Genomic DNA, 20,683 nt, shown 5'->3' on the forward strand with positions numbered 1-20,683 from the left:
GATAAAATTGTTTCTCTGTGCCAGAAGGGGGGAGGAGGGGTTGAGAGGGGAATAATTTATGAGTTCTCCCTTAATTAAATTCCTGCATACTTTGTAATGTAAACATGTCCGACTAAACTACGTAGGCAAATGAATAAAAACAAAAAGAAACATTGTCGATCAGTTAGATTTATTAAAAGACACTTTAGCTATAAGCCACTGATCGGCAATGTTTCTTTTTCTTTTTCTCATTTGACTACCTCGAAAAACTGCAAATAATCAGCTTAGAAATATAAACACAGATAAGTGAATATTTAATGAATTAAGTGAATAGAAGACATTTCTTTAAATAGTATTTAAAATATACACCTTCTCGTATTATCAGCACATGGCATTTCTTTATTTCGTTGTGAATTTTACAGCAGAATTTAAAATATAGGCCTTCTTGTATTATCGGCACAGTTAGGCACTTCTTCATTTCGTTGTGAATTTCCCGGTTGTTCTAATATTTATAGCGGGGGCTAAAACAAAGTTTTTCGGGCATTTTGAGCCATAATTCAAAATGTTATGATCCGATATGCGCGAAAATCTATAGGGAGAGAGAGAGAGAGAGAGAAATGGGGTTTAACGTCCACTAGGTCATTTCGGGACTTACATATATGGTTTAATTTTATTTCAATAATTCGCTTGCGCGTAGGGGTCTTTAGAAGTGGGAGGAAACCGAAGGACCCGGAGAAAACCCACGAAGTTGGACAGGCGACCCTACTCCTTGTCACGTACAACCGGGGAATCAGGGAAATAAAGGAAACCCGATCATCAAGTCGCATTATCCCAATTTTTGGGGCGGTCGCCATTCGCCGTTTTAGGAGAGTCACAGACACCGGTATATGGATGGCATGTGTGTTTCCATCTGGTAGTGGCAAACTGTCGGGGGGGGGGGGGGGGGGAATTATCGTCATGCAGAGACCCTGCCAATTAAATTACTCAGCAATGAAGTGAAATTTTATTCTTGAGTTCATCTAAATCCCTTACCATGCAAACCCAATCGATGGTGGTTTCATGCGATACTGAACTTGACAAATACATGCATACTAATACCAAGGTTGTGGACACTCTAGAGGTCACAAGTTTTATACGATTTGATGAAACTGACAATATATGTTTATAATCGAAAGATTTCGGTTCGTTTCGATATTGGCACATATCTTAAATACATTTTGAGCTTGTGGACTCTCTAGGGCTTACGGTTTTAATTTGTTTGTAAAAACCGTTCAGATATATCACCGTTACACCATATTTACCGTATATAGAGTGCAAATTTCGTGAAAATCGGACCAAAACTGCACGACAAAATGGCCGCTACCATAAAAAGCATGTAGGCTAATAACCAGGGCCCTTTTTCTCGAAATCTTAAATAAAGATAAAATTCAAATTTTAGTAGATACTTAAATTTTGATTGGCTAAGCACTAAAATCAATCTAATATTATCCAATCAAATTACTAGAATTTGGATTTTATCTTAGTTAAAATTTCGTGAAACAGGCCCCAGGTTGTGGACTTGCACCCTGATGTTCGAATTTTCATCGAATTTGATATATCCTAAAGGTCTGGGTTCCTTTCTATGTTGGACCGTAACTGTCTGGATTATTACCCCTGATTGTACGAAATATCACGTTTTTAGCCTGCGGGCCCTCTAGAAGTCACTATTTTTTTTTTATCATATTTTCAAAACTGTTCAAATATATCACAGTTACATAATAATTTAGTGAAAATCTGACCGAAACTTTCAATCAAATGACTGCTCCCGTTTTAGTATAAAAGCCCTAGGGTCCGACTGACAGTCAAACCTAAATTTACCTGCCTTATCTAAAATCGTAGCATTTATGGCAAAACGGGCCAGACTGCACACGCTCGCCATTATTTCATTTCTTACACCCGGAGATTCTCCTTGGATGAATTTCGCCTTGGACGCTTCCCTGTAAATACATTGTGTCTTACCCCAAAGAGCTGGATCAAGCCTATTTTTGTGGTTTCCTATGGCAAGTTTCCTAGGAAACACTTGTCTACGATATCACCCGTGGTGGAAGTGGACGTAAAACTCCAGAAACAAACGAACGAAGATTGTGGACCATCTAGAGGTCGCAATTTTTATCCGATTTAGATGAAACTTAAACCGAGTATCACTAGTTCTTATGGCGGTATATTAGATTCAAAATTCTAACATGCTATCGTCTAATTTCTAACCTCCGTTCCGTTAACTTCTAACCTTAATTCATGTAACTTCTAACCTTAATTCATGTAATTTCTAACTTCAATTCGTGTAATTTCTAAATTAAGACAATGTATAATCCAACTTCTTTATTTGTTCAGTGTAAATTTTAATTCTGTTTCGTCTTATTTTTATTGTTAAGACGAAAAATGTCTACTTCATTGTCACTTTACATGTTAATCATGAACGTCGAGCAAATTTAGAATTTTGATACCTCTACCAAGCAACCATCATTATGACGTCGTTTGGTGTCGCCAGCATGTGCTCAATTTGGTGATTGAGCACTGAGCGGGATCATTATGTTGCCACAAACGACTCGCTCTTCGTCAGGTTGAATGGTTTGGCGGAGTGTAAAAATTGAAAACAACATCGAACGTGATATGTTTTGCAAATACTGTTTTAAATATAAGCTAAACAGCATTTGTTATTTTTTTTAAAGACAAGTGCAGGATTTGGAGAATTTTATTTTATTTTTATTTTACAGTTAAGCCAATTACTATTTATATACTGTTGATCTATAAATTATTCTGTTAATGCTCTAAAATATGTCTCTTTATACTACCCGAACGACTAGCCACTGTCCGTGTCAGACCCTCGTCTTGTATCAATAACAAGGGACGGATAACCACGCCGGAATATGGCGGTTATATCATAAAAAAAATATATGTCTATGGGTTATATAACATCGTCAGCTAGTATACACACTGGCAAAACTACGCTTTATAATATTTCTGACATTATTAGTTCCGTCCTTGTGATTTGCGGAGGTTGCCGTTATTGTAGGCATATACAGTGTCTAGTAGATCGGGTCGGACGAAAACCGTTGCAGCTGTTATCTATATATATATTTGTGACTGTCGTTTGTCTGTCTGTCTGTCTGTTCGGGGTTGGCGGCTACACTAGGTCTGCCCCGAGTCTGAAATTTGGGGTATAGGGGTAGCTCGGACCGGGGAGTAACATAGGCCAGGTGGCGTTAGTCTACCACTTCCGGTTTCGGAGTTATGACCCCTCGAGCGAAGCCGGTCTGTTCGGGGTTGGCGGCTACACTAGGTCTGCCCTGTTTCTGAAATTTGGGGTATAGGGGTAGCTCGGACCGAGGAGTAACATAGGCCAGGTGGCGTTAGTCTACCACTTCCGGTTTCGGAGTTAAGACCCCCTGAGCGAAGTCTGTCTGTTCGGGGTTGGCGGCTACATCTGCCCCGAGTCTGAAATTTGGGGTATAGGGGTAGCTCGGACCGGGGAGTAACATAGGCCAGGTGGCGTTAGTCTACCACTTCCGGTTTCGGAGTTATGACCCCCGAGCGAAGCCGGTCTGTTCAGGGTTGGCGGCTACACAAGGTCTGTCCCGAGTCCGAAATTTGGGGTATAGGGGTAGCACGGACCGGGGAGTAACATAGGCTAGGTGGCGTTAGTCTACCACTTCCGGTTTCGGAGTTATGACCCCCGAGCGAAGTCTGTCTGTTAGGGGTTGGCGGCTACACTAGGTCTGCCCCGAGTCTGAAATTTGGGGTATAGGGGTAGCTCGGACCGGGTAGTAACCGGTTTCGGAGTTATGACCCCCGAGCGAAGCCGGGTATCCTGCTAGTTCGTAATAAAAGTAGACCGTAAATTTCACTCATGGCACACCGTAAGTTCGTCTTCATTAGCCTGGATGGTGTAGAAAAGTAGGACGATAAACCGCTATCTATGAATTTCGCTATTGCTGTATGCAACTTGAATAAAATATTTTTGGAAAAAAAACTACCATAAAGTTAGTCAGGTAGGTGTAATGGAGGAATCAGAAATAAAAACTCCATCGCTATCCACATGAACAGATTATCCCAGACTCCCGAAAAGGCCGTTTCATCCCTACAGTATGAGGTTTCTAAATTTATATCATTGAACCATATCAAGAAAAGGTTTATCATTTTTGTTAGAGGTAATAGAATACAGATTAACAGTAAATAAATATTATTGATGGCTTAACTGTCTTCAAGAAAATTGAAAAAAAAAATGCTGTTTGGCTTTTATTTGAAGTAGTATTTACCAACCATTTCACGTTCGATGTTGTTTTCAATTTCACCATCGATTCCCTGGTTGTACTTGTCAAGGAGTAGGGTCGTCTGTCCAACCTCGTGGGTTTTCTCCGGGTCCTCCCACTGCTAAAGACCCCTACGCGCAAGCGAATTGTTGAAATAAATTGAACCATATGTTAGTCCAGAAATGACCTAGTTTGTGCCGAGTGGTCGTTACCCCTCTCTCTCTCTCTCTCCCATCACTCCACCCAATCACCAACCAGGCGAAGAGCGAGTCGTTTATATAAACACTAGCAGGATACCCGGCTTCGCTCGGGGGTCATAACTCCGAAACCGGAAGTGGTAGACTAACGCCACCTGGCCTATGTTACTCCCCGGTCCGAGCTACCCCTATACCCCAAATTTCAGACTCGGGGCAGACCTAGTGTAGCCGCCAACCCCGAACAGCCAGACAGACAGAAAGACAGACAGACGACAGTCACAAATATATATACAGATAGATAGATAGATAATGGTCCCTACCAGGTGCGCAATCACCAAATGAGCACGCAGTGGCGACAAGAAAACGACTTCATAATGATGGTTGCTAGGCAGAAGTGTAAAAATTAAATTCTAAACGTGTAAAGAATCAATGAAGATAACGTTTTTCGTCTAAATAATAGAAATAAGATGAAATAGAATTAAAATTTACACTGAACAAATAAAGAAGTTGGATTATACATTGTCTTAATTTAGAAATTACACGAATTGAAGTTAGAAATTACATGAATTAAGGTTAGAAGTTACATGAATTAGGTTAGAAGTTACATGAACGGAGGTTAGAAATTAGACGATAGCATGTTAGAATTTTGAATCTAATATACCGCCATAAGTTCTTGGAAAAGTTCAATTTTGTGCGCATTGGATTGACCCCCTGTCTTTTACGCAAAGTGTGAAATATGGATGAAGTTTGTGGATCTTCCAAAGGCGACAATTTTTGTCTAATTAATGAGATGAAAGATCAAAAGTTATTGGATGAGTTCGACTTGGTACGCACCATATCTAACATTCTAGAGCTATAGCCCCTGTTTTTTCGCAAGATGTAGAGGCTACAATTGTTGCCCCATTCTGGGGAAATTAATACTTTAGAAAACATTTCAGGCCGAAAGAAAGACCTGCAATAGGCAGATTTAGCTCTTGCATGTTTAACAAATATGTTAAGGATCAAATGACCTTGAATGAAAGAATGAGCCCTATTGGTTTTACCCCTTCCCCATACATTTCATGGAAAATGTGGACGTATCTAGCATGGCAACCGCCTGTTTCAACTGTTCATAATGCCAGCAGTGAATTATTTGATGGGTAAGGAACACGAAAGGAAAGAGTGTGAGTTATTACTTAATCTGTCATAGATACAATGGAAGTGCGATGTTCAGTTAACTAATCGTGACCCTCGCAACTGGGAGTCCCTTAACCCAGGGATCAGTATAGAACATAGAAGGGTTTTCTTCTGACTGTCTACGCTCTAGAAGTCTCACTTCTATGTTAAAATCAGGCCTCGTATCTAACCACATAATTACATGTACTTGCGTACAATAATCTGGAGAAAGGAGTACTTGCGGCCAAATTATTGGTGTGTGTGTGTGGGGGGGGGGGGCTAAAGTCCCGTCTAACACCCCCCCCCCCTCTCTCCACTGCTGTTTTGTATTATAGTGGTGTTATTGTTTAAAAGACGCGTATTGTGCAATATATCTCATGTGTTCTCTTTGAAATATGGACGGGAAATCTTCCTTTGTTCTTTTCGTTGAATAAGCAGATTGTTTACCCTCTAGTAGATTGGTTGGAGCTTAACCGTGCAATAACTAAACATGTTCAATGTTATTGCACACTTTTGCTGGTTTACACTAGTTTTAGTAGAAATCATATAGAGAAGTGGGGTGGGTTTTCTGTGCAATAACAATAAGCATGTTGAGTAGGTGTCAATGTTACAAGTCATTTATAGCACGCTTCATGTGTTTACAGGTTTAACATCTCGGCCTATGGCCTCAATATTTAAACCTGTTAACTCATGAAAACCGTGCTATAAATATAACTTGTTAAGGCCAGCTAAATTTTTGTCAAGGTCGCCGAGATGTAAAAAAGGTTAGGGCACGTGATTGTTGGTGAGGTTAGGGTTAGGGTAAGCATCGAGGCTAGGTCCAGGGTTATGGTTGGGATTAGCGCTAGCCCTGTTTACATCTGGTGACCTATGACGAAAAATTGGGCTGGCCATATTAATTAGCACTAACCCTTTCTGAATGATAAGATTCTGCCGAAGTTCGCTTCCACCGAGGGTGAATATGGCAGACAAATTGTATTATTGTACTGCGCTCAGCGCACGTGCAGGGGTCTGTCGTGTGGGAGAAAACCGCGGAGTACCCAGAGTCAACCCACGAGGTTGAGAAGGAAAGTCACATACGTTCACACAAGGGATGGGAACCCCGACCGCAAGCCAGGGGTTACTGGTCAGCTAAAGCTCGACGCTAACATCGATAGTAATGCCATAGGTTTCCACTATCACGATTCGCCCTACGATTGAAATCGTGGTTTTAATCGTGGAGTAATCGTGGTGATCTTATCAGGTCTTATCATATAGTGAAGACAGTCGTAGCAATCAAGTTGATTATATCGAAATGTATCTGAACGTATCTGCACGTACCAGATCGTGGATTCAATAGGAACAATCCTATCGTGACGTATCGCACGTCAGTGGGAACCTGACATAAGGAATTATATTCCCTAAAAATCAAAGACGGGGTATTTTATCCAATATAATTATGGTGCATGTTAGCCAATCAGAATCAAGGAATTTTCAGACGTGTTGCAAATATAAATAATATTTACATTCTATTAGTAAGCGCAGGAGGGGATCACGTGGCTAAGTGGGTAAGACGCTGGTTCGATCCCTGCATTGGCCGAGAAAGTTCATCCAGATTTTCCGGCGTGGTTTCCCCTTGTCAGTGATACAGGACGGAGTGCCTGGCAAGGACAGCTGTCTAGTCGTTCGGATGGGACGAAAAACCGAGGTCTCGTGTACACATTTGCGTGCACGTAAAAGATCCCTTGGCAGTTGGAATTCGATATAAGAGTAGGCCGTAGCGCCGCTGCCCGGGCAAAATTACCCTCATAGCACACTGTATGGCGTATACCCTTCTTCATTAGCCCAGGTTAGGAGCAGAACAGTAGGACGTTAAACCCCATTTCATTTCATTTCAGTAAGCGCAGGAGGACCGCACTACACACAAACCAAAACCTACCTGCGGACAAGACAGAATACACAGACATTGCAATAGCTATAAAGTTAAGTGAATAGATCCGGGGAGCTAGCCGTAAGCACCCACTGCGCTGTACAGTCCGGGCCTGTAATGATACAGACTTCACGTAGAATGAAAAAACAGAATGATTAACAAGAAAGACGTAACAGAGACAATACAACTGATCTTGACGGTGGTCGTCTCGTGAATGGCGATAGTCTGCCAGTTGACATCATGAGTTAAAACGGGTCAGATTTAATTGATAATGCCAACTTCAAGTTTGGTCAAAGGTCACGAGATGTAAACAGGGTTAGCGCTAATCCCAAACCTAGCCCTATTGCTTACTCTAACCTACAATCTCAACAATAATCACGTGCCCTAACCTTATTTACATCTCAGCGACCTTGATGAAAATTAAGCTGGCCTTAACAAATAGATTTAGCCGTTAGAACGTCTAACAATTTTAACAATAAGGGCGGTAGGTCGGATAGAATCTAGGAAAATACTAAAAAAAAAATTAAAATATAATAAAGTGTAGTGAGGAAACGGGAGCAAAGCCCAACAACGAGAACATTCTGCAGTACGAACAGCTTAATCTGTAATCAATTAACACTAATTACAAAACGGACATTCTGGCCAGATATTTTGATTTTCAGGACAAAGGCTGTTTGTTTTCCGGACAAAACGTTCCGAAATTTCAAATTTTAAAATTATTAACCTTTTTTGCTACCGAGCATGTTAATTGACGTTTCCCAGTGATCAGAAACGCCAGTCTCCAAACTGAAAAAAACGACAGATAAATATCAGCTAGGCCACTTTTTTTTTAGCGGGGCTCGCAAAACAAGATCCTAGTTCGACTCAGCCGATAAATCAAAGCAGTAGTCTCACCTGGGTAGTCCAGTTTGAACATTCTTTTTAAGGAGTCAAGTCTTCTTCGCATACAGTAAACCTTTTCGGATAAAAATGAAATGGGGTTTAACGTCCCACTGTTCTGCTCCGAGCTGGGCTGGGAATACGCCATACAGTGTGCTATGAGGGAAATTTTGCGGCACTACGGCCTACTCTTATATCGAGAAAACTGTCAAGGGATCTATTACGTACACGCCAAAGTGTAGACGGGACACGGGACCTCGGTTTTTCGTCCTATCCGAACGACTAGCTCTTGTCAGGTCCTTCGTCCTGCATCAAAGACAAGGGGGAACCACGCCAGAAAATCTGGATTAACTTTCTCGACCAATGCAGGGATCGAACACCTGGCCTCCAGGCTAGCGAGCCAGCGCCTACCTACTTAGCCACCGTGACCCTTTTCGGATAGCTTTTGTTTGGCAACAACTGGACTGATAAAGACGGACATACGCCACGCAATTTGCTATGAGGGAATTTTATCCCCGTGTAACTGCGTTTCCATCTATTTCCAAATACCAGGATGTCTTTAACGTGCACATCAATCTGTAGACTGGACCTCGGTTTTCGTACCACCCGCACCACACTTAATCAGGCTCGTGGTTAGAGAGAGAGAGAGAGAGAGAGAGAGAGAGAGAGGGTACGTCCCCTCGACACAAACTATTGGTAATTTCGGGACTACCACACGGTTCAATTTTATTTAATAATCTGCTTGTGCGTAGGGGTCTTTAGCTGTGGGGGGAAACCGGAGAACCTGAGGAAAATCCACGAGGTTGGACAGTCGACACTACGCCTTGTCATATACAAGAGGGAATTCGAAATGGCGTTAACGTCATACTTCCAAGTAACCGTTACAACTGATATATTTTTTTCTGGGCTTAATCATATTGCGCGAGATTAGATGTTTAGATTGCTTTTGAAAATATGAAACATGCATTATGTAAGAACTAAATGGAGTGCCCATAATCCGGGACTTTTACTGGCAGTTGGGTGGGGTGATGTATTCCCACAATACTGATTTTGATTCAGGGTGTCTAGTTGGGGCGCTATCTGGTAAAGTTATGTAGGTTCATTGATATAGCCCCCCCCCCCCCCCCCGTCCCTCCAAGGAACATCTCACCGTACGCCGCGCCTATGCTTAAAACGATAAAACGAGATCCAGCGTTGATTATACACTTTGGTGTGCACTTAAAAAGATCCCATGGCTGTTATATATAATTCGAACTAAGTCTGGGATCATAGCACACTGCATGGCGTATTCTCGCCTCTGCATTGTCGCCGCTATAGTGCAAAAAACTAGGACGTCAACTCCATATCATTTACGGTTAGGGGATCACGGTGGCTAAGTGTGTAAGACGCTGGCTCGCTAGCCTGGGGGTCGTGTGTTCGATCCCTGTATTGGTCGAGAAAGTTCATAGGATTTTCCGGCGTGGTTCTCCCTTGTCAGTGATGCAGGACGGAGGGCCTGACAAGGACAGCTGTCTTGTCGTTCGGATGGGGCGAAAAAGTACCGAGGTCCCGTGTAGGCCTACACATTGGCGTGCACGTAAAAGATCCCTTGACAGTTGCAATTCAATATAAGAGGCGTAGTGCCGCTGTCCGGGCAAAATTTCACCCATGGCACACTGTATGGCGTACGCCCGTCTTCATTAGCCCAGTTCGGAGCAGAGCAGTAGTAGGACATTAAACCTCATTTCATTCATTTCATTTTATTTAGCCTACGGTTAAAGCCAAAGGGCAAAATTGTCATAAAGTTGTCGGGGAAATTTGTAAAACTTTGAGTAAGTTGTCTTAGAACTAGAAGCCCTTAAGAATTTGGAATAGCTTGCCGATTAATGTCGGAGCAACGGTATTGTGCACAACTCTGATTTATTTGTTAGTAATTAAAAGCGGTAATAGCCAAAGACGTTTCGTGCAATAAAATTTTAATCTGTTAAACAGATAGCATTTGAGTAAAGGGAAGTAACTCCATTTAAAAGCGCACGTGTTCATAGAGTTATGTCCCACAAATCGATTAACACATAGAGGGCGCTCGATTGGCTTTGTTGCTTGTCGACATATTTAGGAAATGTTTATGCAAAATTATCACAGTAATCCAGAATTTCTGCGTTTATTTTGTCGGTAGAATGGTTTACAACGTATCCAGGAACCTGCAAAAATAAAACACTTGAACTGACGAGTGTTGTTTTCCTTTTTTTTTCACTGTTTTGTTGTTCTTTTAAATCCCCAAATTTTCAGGGTCTTCTAAAAGCCAACTTCCGGTTTCAGCACGGTCATGGCTTTACCACCAGAGGTAAGATTGTACAGGATTTGTGGCAAAATCAGTTAAACCTGTTACTTGCTTGCATCATCACTTTATAGCATTGTATTTTATTTGTAAAAAAAGTGTGCAGATATCCCTGCTGTCTTCACTAGCTTCTTGTTTACTTTTTTTTGTGCTGTGGCCAAGGCCCAAAGGAAGGCCAAGGAGGAGGATAAAATTTCACTTCTGAATTGCACCTCGTTGAATGAAGGAGTGAATTAGACCAAGTAGAATTTGGTTAAAAAAAGATATAAAATAGTTATGTTATCCTGAGAATTAATCATGAATTTCTACCTTGTTAATATGTAACAGGCATCGCCTGAGTAGAGTGAAGCTGATATGATTGTTGTTAAATATAATGTTGAATAATCACGTTTTTCTGAATTGGTTTTAATTTAGATCTAATGTGTGACGTCATTGATTAAATGCGTCATAAAAATATTTCTATGAGACGCGTAATCTCGTTTGGGCGAGATTTGGTAAGTTGGCATGCGCATTGCCATTTTTGCCCAGTGTATCCAGTTCTGGTCTGAATTTTTTTTTAATCAACAGTCTATGGTGACAGTTTTAGTTACGCTCCTGTGTTACCGGAAAAGAGCTTTGCTCAAGCACCACACTTTGCGCGGTGCTTTAAAGCTTCACTCTATATTAATGTTAACTCCAGGATCAGCTGTATCCTGCCCCTGGACCGAACGGTCGTGTCATCCCCGCAGAACTGCAATGCAGTAGGGTGGTGTAAAAACTGCAGTAGAAACCATGATTTGGCAGTAGATTACCAAAAGCACATAAATTCGCACTTCCAAGGGTAATTCATTGAGAAATGATACATTTAAATAGGCCCAACGAGACAAAAAAGAAATTTATTTTTTACATAATTTTTTTAAATGGGTAATAAGTAAATATAAAATAAACACAAGCAATGTTAACTATATAAAATTTATGTAATTAATCAGATAACTATGATTTAGAAATTGAAAATGTAGTCTACAGAAAGGCATAATGTCAAATAGAGGTCTGTAGGCTAATTATGACGAGATTACCACTTAGCTTAGCACGATTTTAAAAATGTCCTTATGTTCCTCATTTTGGAATTTTTTGTCAATATTGTTATATATGTACGATAACTGGTATCAGATTTTATAGTGTTTTTACATTAAGAATATTAGGGGAGGGGGGGCGGTGAAAAAAGAATTATTTTGCATAACTGCTAATCTAATATAGTAATATAAGCATCATTCAATTTAATCAACTCCCCCCCCCCCATTGGCGATTATCCTCTCACAATGTACAGGAATTTTTTTCTCCCGATATTCCGAAAATCTGTTTTTATATTTATTGAGGTTATATTGTATTCGGAATATTTTATTTGATGCTGTACGCACGCAAAAAAAAATTTTGGCCATTGCTGCCGTAAACAGGTCGCTATTTGTTTATTTTATTCAGTACACATTTTAAGAGTATTGGAAAAAGGTCAATAATTATATAAGCTTTATTAGATTGGAAACTTGTGATTACAAATCTTATAGTTAAATTACACCTTAATTACCCCAAATAGATGTTGATAACCAAGAGTCACGACCTTTTGTGTTTACATGCAAAGATTTCAAAGAGTTGCATCCCTTAGCTCCATAGTTTTGGCGTGAAAATTGAAAAAAAATCTTTCTTTGAAAATGCGGTATAAATCTATTACCACGCAGTAGTGCATGAGGCGTTTTCGCAGCACTGTAACGTGTGATATAAGAGTTGACAAGTTGCCTGGGAATAAATCAATAATCTTGTCCCATGTAACCAGGTAAAGGCAAGTCAGATCACGCGATTGCTGAGTTATAAGCTGTGATTTGTGTTCGTGGTTTTAAGACATCATGGACTACAAATCACAGTTTTACCTCCTCTTTAATTAAATCTACAACGATGGTCTTTATTTATCACAACGATAAAATGGCGTGGAAAGACCTGTGCAAAAATCACCAGAAAACTGTGTAGGACGCAAGTTGACGCAACCCCATTTGTTTCATGAGTTGTTTAAGAGATAAAGCACAGCCTTTTTAAAGAAAAGTCAAAATTAGTTAAAAACTGCCCCAAAGTACAATAAAATGCATCAGATATTCCGCTTGACTGTAACTCACTCATATTGGTGGATTATAAGTCCTGTGCAATGTCACTACAAATAAATCAGGAGTAGTTTGTCTTGGCGAAACTTCACTTTGTGCTGAATGACAAACTTGTGAACTTCCATAATAAGTTTATGTTATAACAAGTGTAAATATTAATAAAGAATTATTTAAGAATTATTTTGTTTGTTGTTAAGCCATACATGTATTTAGAAAGAGTTTTTAACAACATTAAGTCTAGGCAAACCAGAATAAGTTATTGTCATTGATTAACTCTTGAACTGTCACTTGTTCCATATGGAATGTTAATCAGGAGGCCATTTTGCAGGTCATGACCTATAAGTAAAAATGTCAAAAAATGTTAAATATTTTATACCACTGAATTCAAGATCTTTCCAAAAATATCTACATTTGTATGATTTATTCTTAAATTTAAAGAGTTACAGGATATATTCTAAACGGTATGATTTTCCTAGTCGAAACCCCAAAACAATCCGACGGCTAAAGGGTTAACCATTAATCCTACTAAATGTTGAATAGTCATAGTAGTTTAGAAATTGTTTCATCAAATCTGTTTACATAATTTACTATAAACAAAAGTTATTTTGTTTGCCAACGTATTCAAGAATTAAGAGATACTAAACGTATTTTCGAAATGTGGTAATTTGTAGATAACCATAATTACCAATATAGAACCTGGTTGTTATTGTATTAATAACAATATTGTTATCTCTAATTTAACAACTGTTAATATAAGTTTGAAAAACAAAGATCTTCTATTGAAGACTCAATGATATTCCAGCTGATATTGGAAATAGAAATTGCCTTTCTGCTTAGATAGTTCAAATTTCAAATCTGTGCTCACAAACGTTTTTCTGAGACTCTCTGGACTCAACATATATTTAAAGTCACTTGAAGCAATGAATAAGATATAGTCTTTGAGAGATGTAATAAAAATTGTTTTCGTTTATTAAATAATACATTTCTTGTAGATCATAGCACATGTTAACTTACTGTATATTATTATTGTTGAAAATAAGGCCTCCGGGACTTTAAATATTATGTACAAATAGGTCTCCAGTCGTTTAGATATTAGGGACAAATAAGGCCTATGGTACTTGAAATATTACAAACAAATAAGGCTTACGGTACTTGAAACATTACAAACAACTAAGGCCCAGGTATTTTTGAATTAGATATAGACTGATAGGCCTCCGGTATGTGAAATATTGTAGACAAATAAGGCCTGCACTACTTTAGATATTATAGACAAATAAGGCCTGCACTACTTTAGATATAATTGACAAATAAGGGCCCTGGTACTTAAGATATTACAGACTAATAAGGCCTGCAGTACTTTAGATATTAGGGACAAATGAGACCTCCAGTACTTTAAATATTACAAATAAGGCCTCCGGTTGTTTAGAAATTACAAACAAATAAGGCCTCCAGTTGTTTAGATATTACAAACAAATAAGGGCCCTGGTACTTTAGATAAGGCTTCCTGTACGTGAAGGGGGGTTGGATGGCTTAATGGTTAGCGTGTGCGCGCTGTATCATAAAGTCTGTCATTGAGTCGACTGGCGTGGTTTCGAATCCCCGGTTGTACGTGACAAGGAGTAGGGTCGCCTGTCCAACCCCGTGGGTTTTCTCCGGGTCCTCCGGTTTCCTCCCACTGCTAAAGACCCCTACGCGCAAGCGAACTATAGAAATAAAAAAATTAAACCATATGTTAGTCCCAAAATGACCTAGTTTGTGTCGAGTGGACGTTAAACCCCATTTCTCTCTCTCTCTCTCTCTCTCTCTCTCTCTCCCTGTAGTGAAATATTATGTGTGTAAAATATATTAATATATTGTTATATTGATTTACAGGAACAAGGTTATATAGCTGATAAAATAGTCAAGGCTGAAAAACGAATTAAAGCTTTTCCATATGATACAGAAGCATGGAGTATTCTAATCAGAGATGCTCAGGTATATTTTCTATTGTTTTACCTGTAGTGGCAGGTGCTGGTTGTTCGATTAAGGTCTGTCGTTCGGACAAGTGGTGTGGTTTCGATTCCCATTTTGTATTCAACAAGGAGTAGGATCGTCTGTCCAACCTTGTGGGCTTTCTCCGGGTCATCCGGTTTTCTCCTACTGCTAAAGATTAAAGTGAATTATTGAAATAGAATTCTACCATATGTTAGTCTCGAGATGACCTAGTTTGTATTTAGTGGATGTTAAACTCTCTCTTTTGGAAATAAACCAGTGTACATTGTGTAAGTTTTGCTGGATTTCGGGGGTTATCCATAAGAAATAGGTTATTCATATAATTCAAGAATTTTGTACTTTATTGGAATAGATAACAAAATTCGCTATTAAAATCACAGTAAATTGCTTTCTCCACAAATCCATTCTCTTGATTTGATATTTGTTGTTTTTTTCTTGCAATGTCTATGTAGTTTGTCTTGTCCGGGGGTTTGTCTTGTCCGGGGGTTTGTCTTGTGTGTGGGTTTGTCTTGTTCATGTGTTTGTCTTGTCCGCAGGTTTCTCTTCTCGGTTATGTTTTCGTGTAGTGTTGTCCTCTAGCACCCACTAATATTATTTTCTGTTTATTTTAGATGAAGAAGATCGAGGACGGAAGAGTTTTATATGAGCGATTAGTGGAACAGTTCCCCAACGCTGGAAAATATTGGAAGATCTATATTGAACAAGAGGTTAATAATGATTTTTATTCTAAATTTTTATAACAGTAAATTATAAATATTCGCTGGAAAATCCACATATTTTTGACACTGTTGTTTAAAAAGACTACCACGAATAATTGGAAGTTGTTACTGTTATTGTCACGAAAGAGCTTTAACATTACACAAGCATGGTTGGATCATTTTGGCCCCTTAATAAAACTAAGCTGACATTTTAGGGCTCGAATCTAGCAGACTTTTTAGCTGAGATGTTTTTCAAAAGTTTATTTTTCTCGAAATAATTCTAAAAATGCTATCCTCAGAGTATATTCCTGTTTTGGGGGTTGGATGAACGAATGGTTAGCATGTGCACGCTGTATCATAAGGTCTGTCATTGAGTCAACTGGCGTGGTTTCGATTCCCTGGTTGTACGTGACAAGGAGTAGGGTCATCTGTCCAACCTCGTGAGTTTTCTCTGAGTCCTCCGGTTTCCCTCACTTTTAAAGACCTATACACACAAGCAAATTATTGAAATAAAATTGAACCATGTGTTAGTCCCGAAATGACCTAGTTTGTGTCAAGTGAACTTAAACTCTCTCTCTCTCTCTCTCTCTCTCTCTCTCTCTCTCTGTTTTATCCATATAGCTATGAGATAATTTTCCTGGTAGAGAGTAATTTTAATTTACTGTTAAATAAAATGTTTAACAATTTGATAAATCTTTTCAAATCACATTATTTATTATGTTTTTTTATATTTTTGCATAATTTATGTTAACATTAGCAGGTGTTGTGTTGGGTTGTTTACATTTTTATTCAAACTAGAATTTAAAAAGTTTGTATAAAAGAATCTAAAAAGTTTTCTGGTGTTTCGTAGTCTCTTCGTTGTTGTTTTAATTATGAATGTTGTGAATGAAAGGAGGATAAGGATTGTTGAGAAGAATAGGGTTGTTGGGAGAGAAAGAATGATGGGTTTGTTGAGAGAGAGATGGATGAATAAGATTCACAGCTGGTTTGTTTTACTTGTTATTAGGAAGCCGATTTATAGAAGCCATTAGCTGATTTTTAGAAGCCATTAGCTTGTTTCGGTATCCCCTAAATGAAATATTGTTTAATTAAATAATTACAAAAAAACCAAATTGATTTATGTTCAGGTTGGCCTACAAGACAGTAAATGAATACAGTGTCACCCCAATTTCCGTTGTCACCCCAATTCCCGTTATCATTCCAATTTCTGTAGTCATCCTAATTTGTGTTGTTGGGCTCAACTATTTATAAGCTTGACCCTCACCATTTATTTTATCAGTGTGTATATAGTACGGACCAAAAACTTGAGTACGACGTTATCACAACCCTCTTGGAATTGTGCATACTGCACGCAGAACATCAGTTACATCAGGTGATCATTTTGGGGCGGGACTTATCGACTGCCGTACTGCTTTGTACCCGAAGCACATGGTTTATGTAAACAAATGTCAAGTTAGCGAAAATGTCGACTTTTGCCACTCCGGTAAAAGCGATATATAATATGTGCTAGTGAGTAATATTGCAATACAGTCTTTACCATTGTAAACTGTCTTTATAGTTTCAATCTGTTTATCTTTCAAAACAAGGTTAGATACTCCTAAATTTGTCTTCGCAAACAAGACTGCTTATGTGAAATTATCTTTCATGGACGCCGCCATATTGAATAATTAGTGGACTATTTTGTGATTCCGCTCTGATCAGTTTGACATCTTTCATACACACAACGGCTAAATAAACATATTTAATTTCATTCAGTATGAAAATAGAAGAGAAATAAATACTTCTAAAAATTTCTAAATGCATACTCAGTGTTTTCGACTAAAATCGTTGATGTAGGAATTAAAATGTTGGTTAATTAGCTTAGGGCCTATTCTCAGGCGGAGCTAGCTGTAGACAGGCAGCCTAAGTTTGGGATGGGAATTGTGATGTCATATCATCCCAATTCCTGTTGTCCAAGGAACAACATGACTAATTTTATTCAATCGTCCATCAACATTAATTGGCGGAGCCTTAATATTTTTTGATGAGGGTTGCCCCAAACAAAACAAGATGAGTAGTGATTGGTTGCCAGTCCTGGCTCCAAAAATTAACAAAACATTTCTTCATAGGCTGGAACAGGTTTACGATCAGGTCAGTCCAAGGGCGGATCTGGGAATTTTTGCAGGAGGGGGTTTGCCAGGTTCCTGAGAAAATGTATCCCCCCCCCCCACCCCACGGGTTGAAATTTTTTGAGAAATACATGGTCTCTATCGTCATTTTCGCGTGTATACATACACATTGACCTTTTTAAACAGAGAAATCCAACATCCTGTTTGACGTCAATTTTTATTATGAATTAATACGATGACATTGTAATTCAATTTTATTGATTTTTATTGATGCAAAGCATTAATTGTGATATCACATATGTCTATATCATTATCTCGTGCTTTGAGTGCCCGTCCTGTCGCACCATCTGATGATAAAGGATAAAGCACAATTATGATACTTTTCTCATAAAAAAGGTTGTTTTACAAATTTTTTTATGTAGCTGAGCGTGGGGAGGTGGGGGTCCCAACCCCCCTCTGGATCCGCGCCTGCAGTCGAAAATATGCTTCACAAGTTGTAGTTGGATCTTCCAGTTATGAAAGTGTAAAGCTAAAAAAGAAACGAAAGTAGGATCTAATTATATGTTAATTAGAGCTTCCATGACTGTCTTTACTTCTAACACATCCTCATTAGATCATACGGTCTTTCATTGAGTCAAGTGGCGTGGTTTCAATTCCCCGATCGGACGTGAGAAGGAGTAGGGTCCCATCCCATAACTCAGGTTCTTTCTGTGGGTCGTCCGATTTCCTTCCACAACTAAAGACTCCCAGGTCGGTCGATTATTGATGAAATATAATTTACTATATCTTAGTCCCGAAATGACCTAGTTGGAGTTGGGAGGATGTTAAAGGCCTATCATTTCTGTTCGCTCAATACAGAATGTCTGCTGGCTTATAACTTATAGATCAATGAGATTTCAATTCAACATGATGAACGGAATTGATCAATTTTGGACCAATATTCCTATTGTATTCTTCACTGGATAAGGCACACTTTTTTTACCGAAGAAAGTGTGTGCCTAATGCATAATGTTAATCAAATCCAAGCTTTCCTGTGTCGACAACGAAGTTTGAAATTTACGAAATAACTGCTGAGAATCAACACATGTTGACCAGGTGACGCTACCTCAAAAACTTATGATATATTATCACCCAAATTAAATACAATACTGTTCGAAGTCACTGTTCCCTTTTATGTCCATTTATACTTGTCAATAATATTTTAGATAAGTTTAAAATATGTCAATAATTATTGCCCATATTTTTATCGTGCATAAAAATGATGGCGACATAGTCTGCTATAAATGATAGATTTATCTTCAATTTGTTGCAAGGGATTCTTATGGCTTAAAATGATGAGCATAGACTATGCTTGGAATAAACAAACCAGCTATGAGTGCAAAAATTGAATGAATGAAAATGAGATTAGTTTTGAATGAGAGTTTGTAGTTCTTGCCCAATAAATAAAATATCATATTGAAAATAACGTCTAATTGATAGCATGACAAACTGCACACATGCAGACCTGAAAATATTGACTTTTATCGTCAAGAATTAATTGATCAATGTAATTCGTGCCACCTCGAGTATAATTTTTGATTGGCTGAAACATCCAGATGTTATTGGCAGAACAGCCAGGCAATCTTCACGGCACGCGATAATTAAGTGACTTTTTAGTTCTGTGTTTATTATTATGGCTCAAAGGGGGGGGGGTGGAGCTGAATGGTTTGCACGTGTGGCTGTATCATAAGGTCTGTCATTGAGTCAACTGGCGTGGGTTCGTTTCCCTGGTTGTATGTCCAATCTCGTGGGTTTTCTCTGGGTCCTACGGTTTCATCCCACTACGAAAAGACCCCTACGCACAAGCGAATTATTCAAATAAAAATTGAACAATGTATTAGTCCCGAAATGACCTATTCTCCCGTCTCTCTCTCTTTCTCTCATAACGGTAACCTTGTTTAATTGCATACATTCAAAAAAGGGGGGGGGGGTGTTGGATGGCCGAATGGTTAGTATGTGCGCACTGTATCATGAGGCCTGTCATTGATTTAGCTGGTGTGCTTTCGAATCCCTGGTTGTGCGTGACAAGGAGTAGGGTCCCCTGTCCAACCTTGTGTTTTTTCTCCGGTTTCCTCCCACTGCTTAAGACCCCCTACGTGCAAGCAAATTATTGAAATATGAATGACCATGTGTTAGTCCCGAAATGACCTACATGTAGTTTGTGTCGAGTGGACATTAATCCCCATTTCTCTCTCTCTCTCTCTGTTTAATTGCATAGATTTAAAAACCAGAGTGTTGTTCAGTTATCAGGTTTAGTGAATTAATAGCAAGTATCTTTATCAGGTACCACAAAATGAATTGATAGCTCTTGCAAAGTATTTGCAAGTTTGTTTAAAAGTGCTCTCGCAAAGTTTATGGGGGTGCTTTTTTTCATGCTCGCACATTTGATAAAAATGAGGCCTGGCGTAGACATCTTGTTTTAGGGCTAGTTACCTCCCTTAGACTTTGTTCATGATAATGTAAAAGACCAAATAATCTAACCTATGACCTATTATTCTCAAATGTTGACAACCTATGCAGGTTAATATTCACAGAATTTTTTTCTATTAAAACCCTGATAATAGACAAGACAGAATGACAGGCATTAAAGAGACTGTGTTCAACAAAACCAGGTTCCGAGTACACCAAGCATTCTCAGACCATAATCAACTCCCAGTGCCATCTGATGGGTCCAATTTTAAGCAGATTAGAATGATTCAACCATTTAATGATTTATCGTAAAAAGTGAGGCATCCGCATAGCCTTCTTGAACAACCAGTGCAGTCAAACCTTCAAAGGCAAATATCTTCGCTCAGAATAAAGTAATTTGAATGAAATTTGCAATATATTCATTTTGCATTATCTAATTTTGAACTGTTATAGTAATAATGACCAGCTCTTTATCTAAATCTTACATAATATATCTTTAACAAATTACTGGATTTGGATCAAAGATATTTCTCATAAACATCGAAAGTTGAGTAAATTCTTGAGTCTGAGAATTCTTGGTGAATTC

At 38.8% G+C, this 20,683-nt stretch overlaps 1 protein-coding gene across 1 annotated transcript in view; it reads left to right on the forward strand.

Moving 5' to 3' along the window:
* The first annotated feature begins 10,470 nt into the window (after positions 1-10,470).
* Positions 10,471-20,683, forward strand: part of LOC126810678 (cleavage stimulation factor subunit 3) — a 39,834-nt gene continuing 29,621 nt past the window's right edge. Inside the window, exons 1-3 of the mRNA XM_056098510.1 lie at positions 10,471-10,731; positions 14,724-14,825; positions 15,455-15,550. Of these exons, the coding sequence (XP_055954485.1) occupies positions 10,714-10,731; positions 14,724-14,825; positions 15,455-15,550 (216 nt within the window). The 5' untranslated portion in view covers positions 10,471-10,713. The remainder of the gene's footprint in view (positions 10,732-14,723; positions 14,826-15,454; positions 15,551-20,683) is intronic.

The sequence above is a fragment of the Patella vulgata genome, chromosome 2, assembly GCF_932274485.2.
Source record: "Patella vulgata chromosome 2, xgPatVulg1.2, whole genome shotgun sequence".
Classification (NCBI taxonomy): domain Eukaryota; kingdom Metazoa; phylum Mollusca; class Gastropoda; family Patellidae; genus Patella; species Patella vulgata.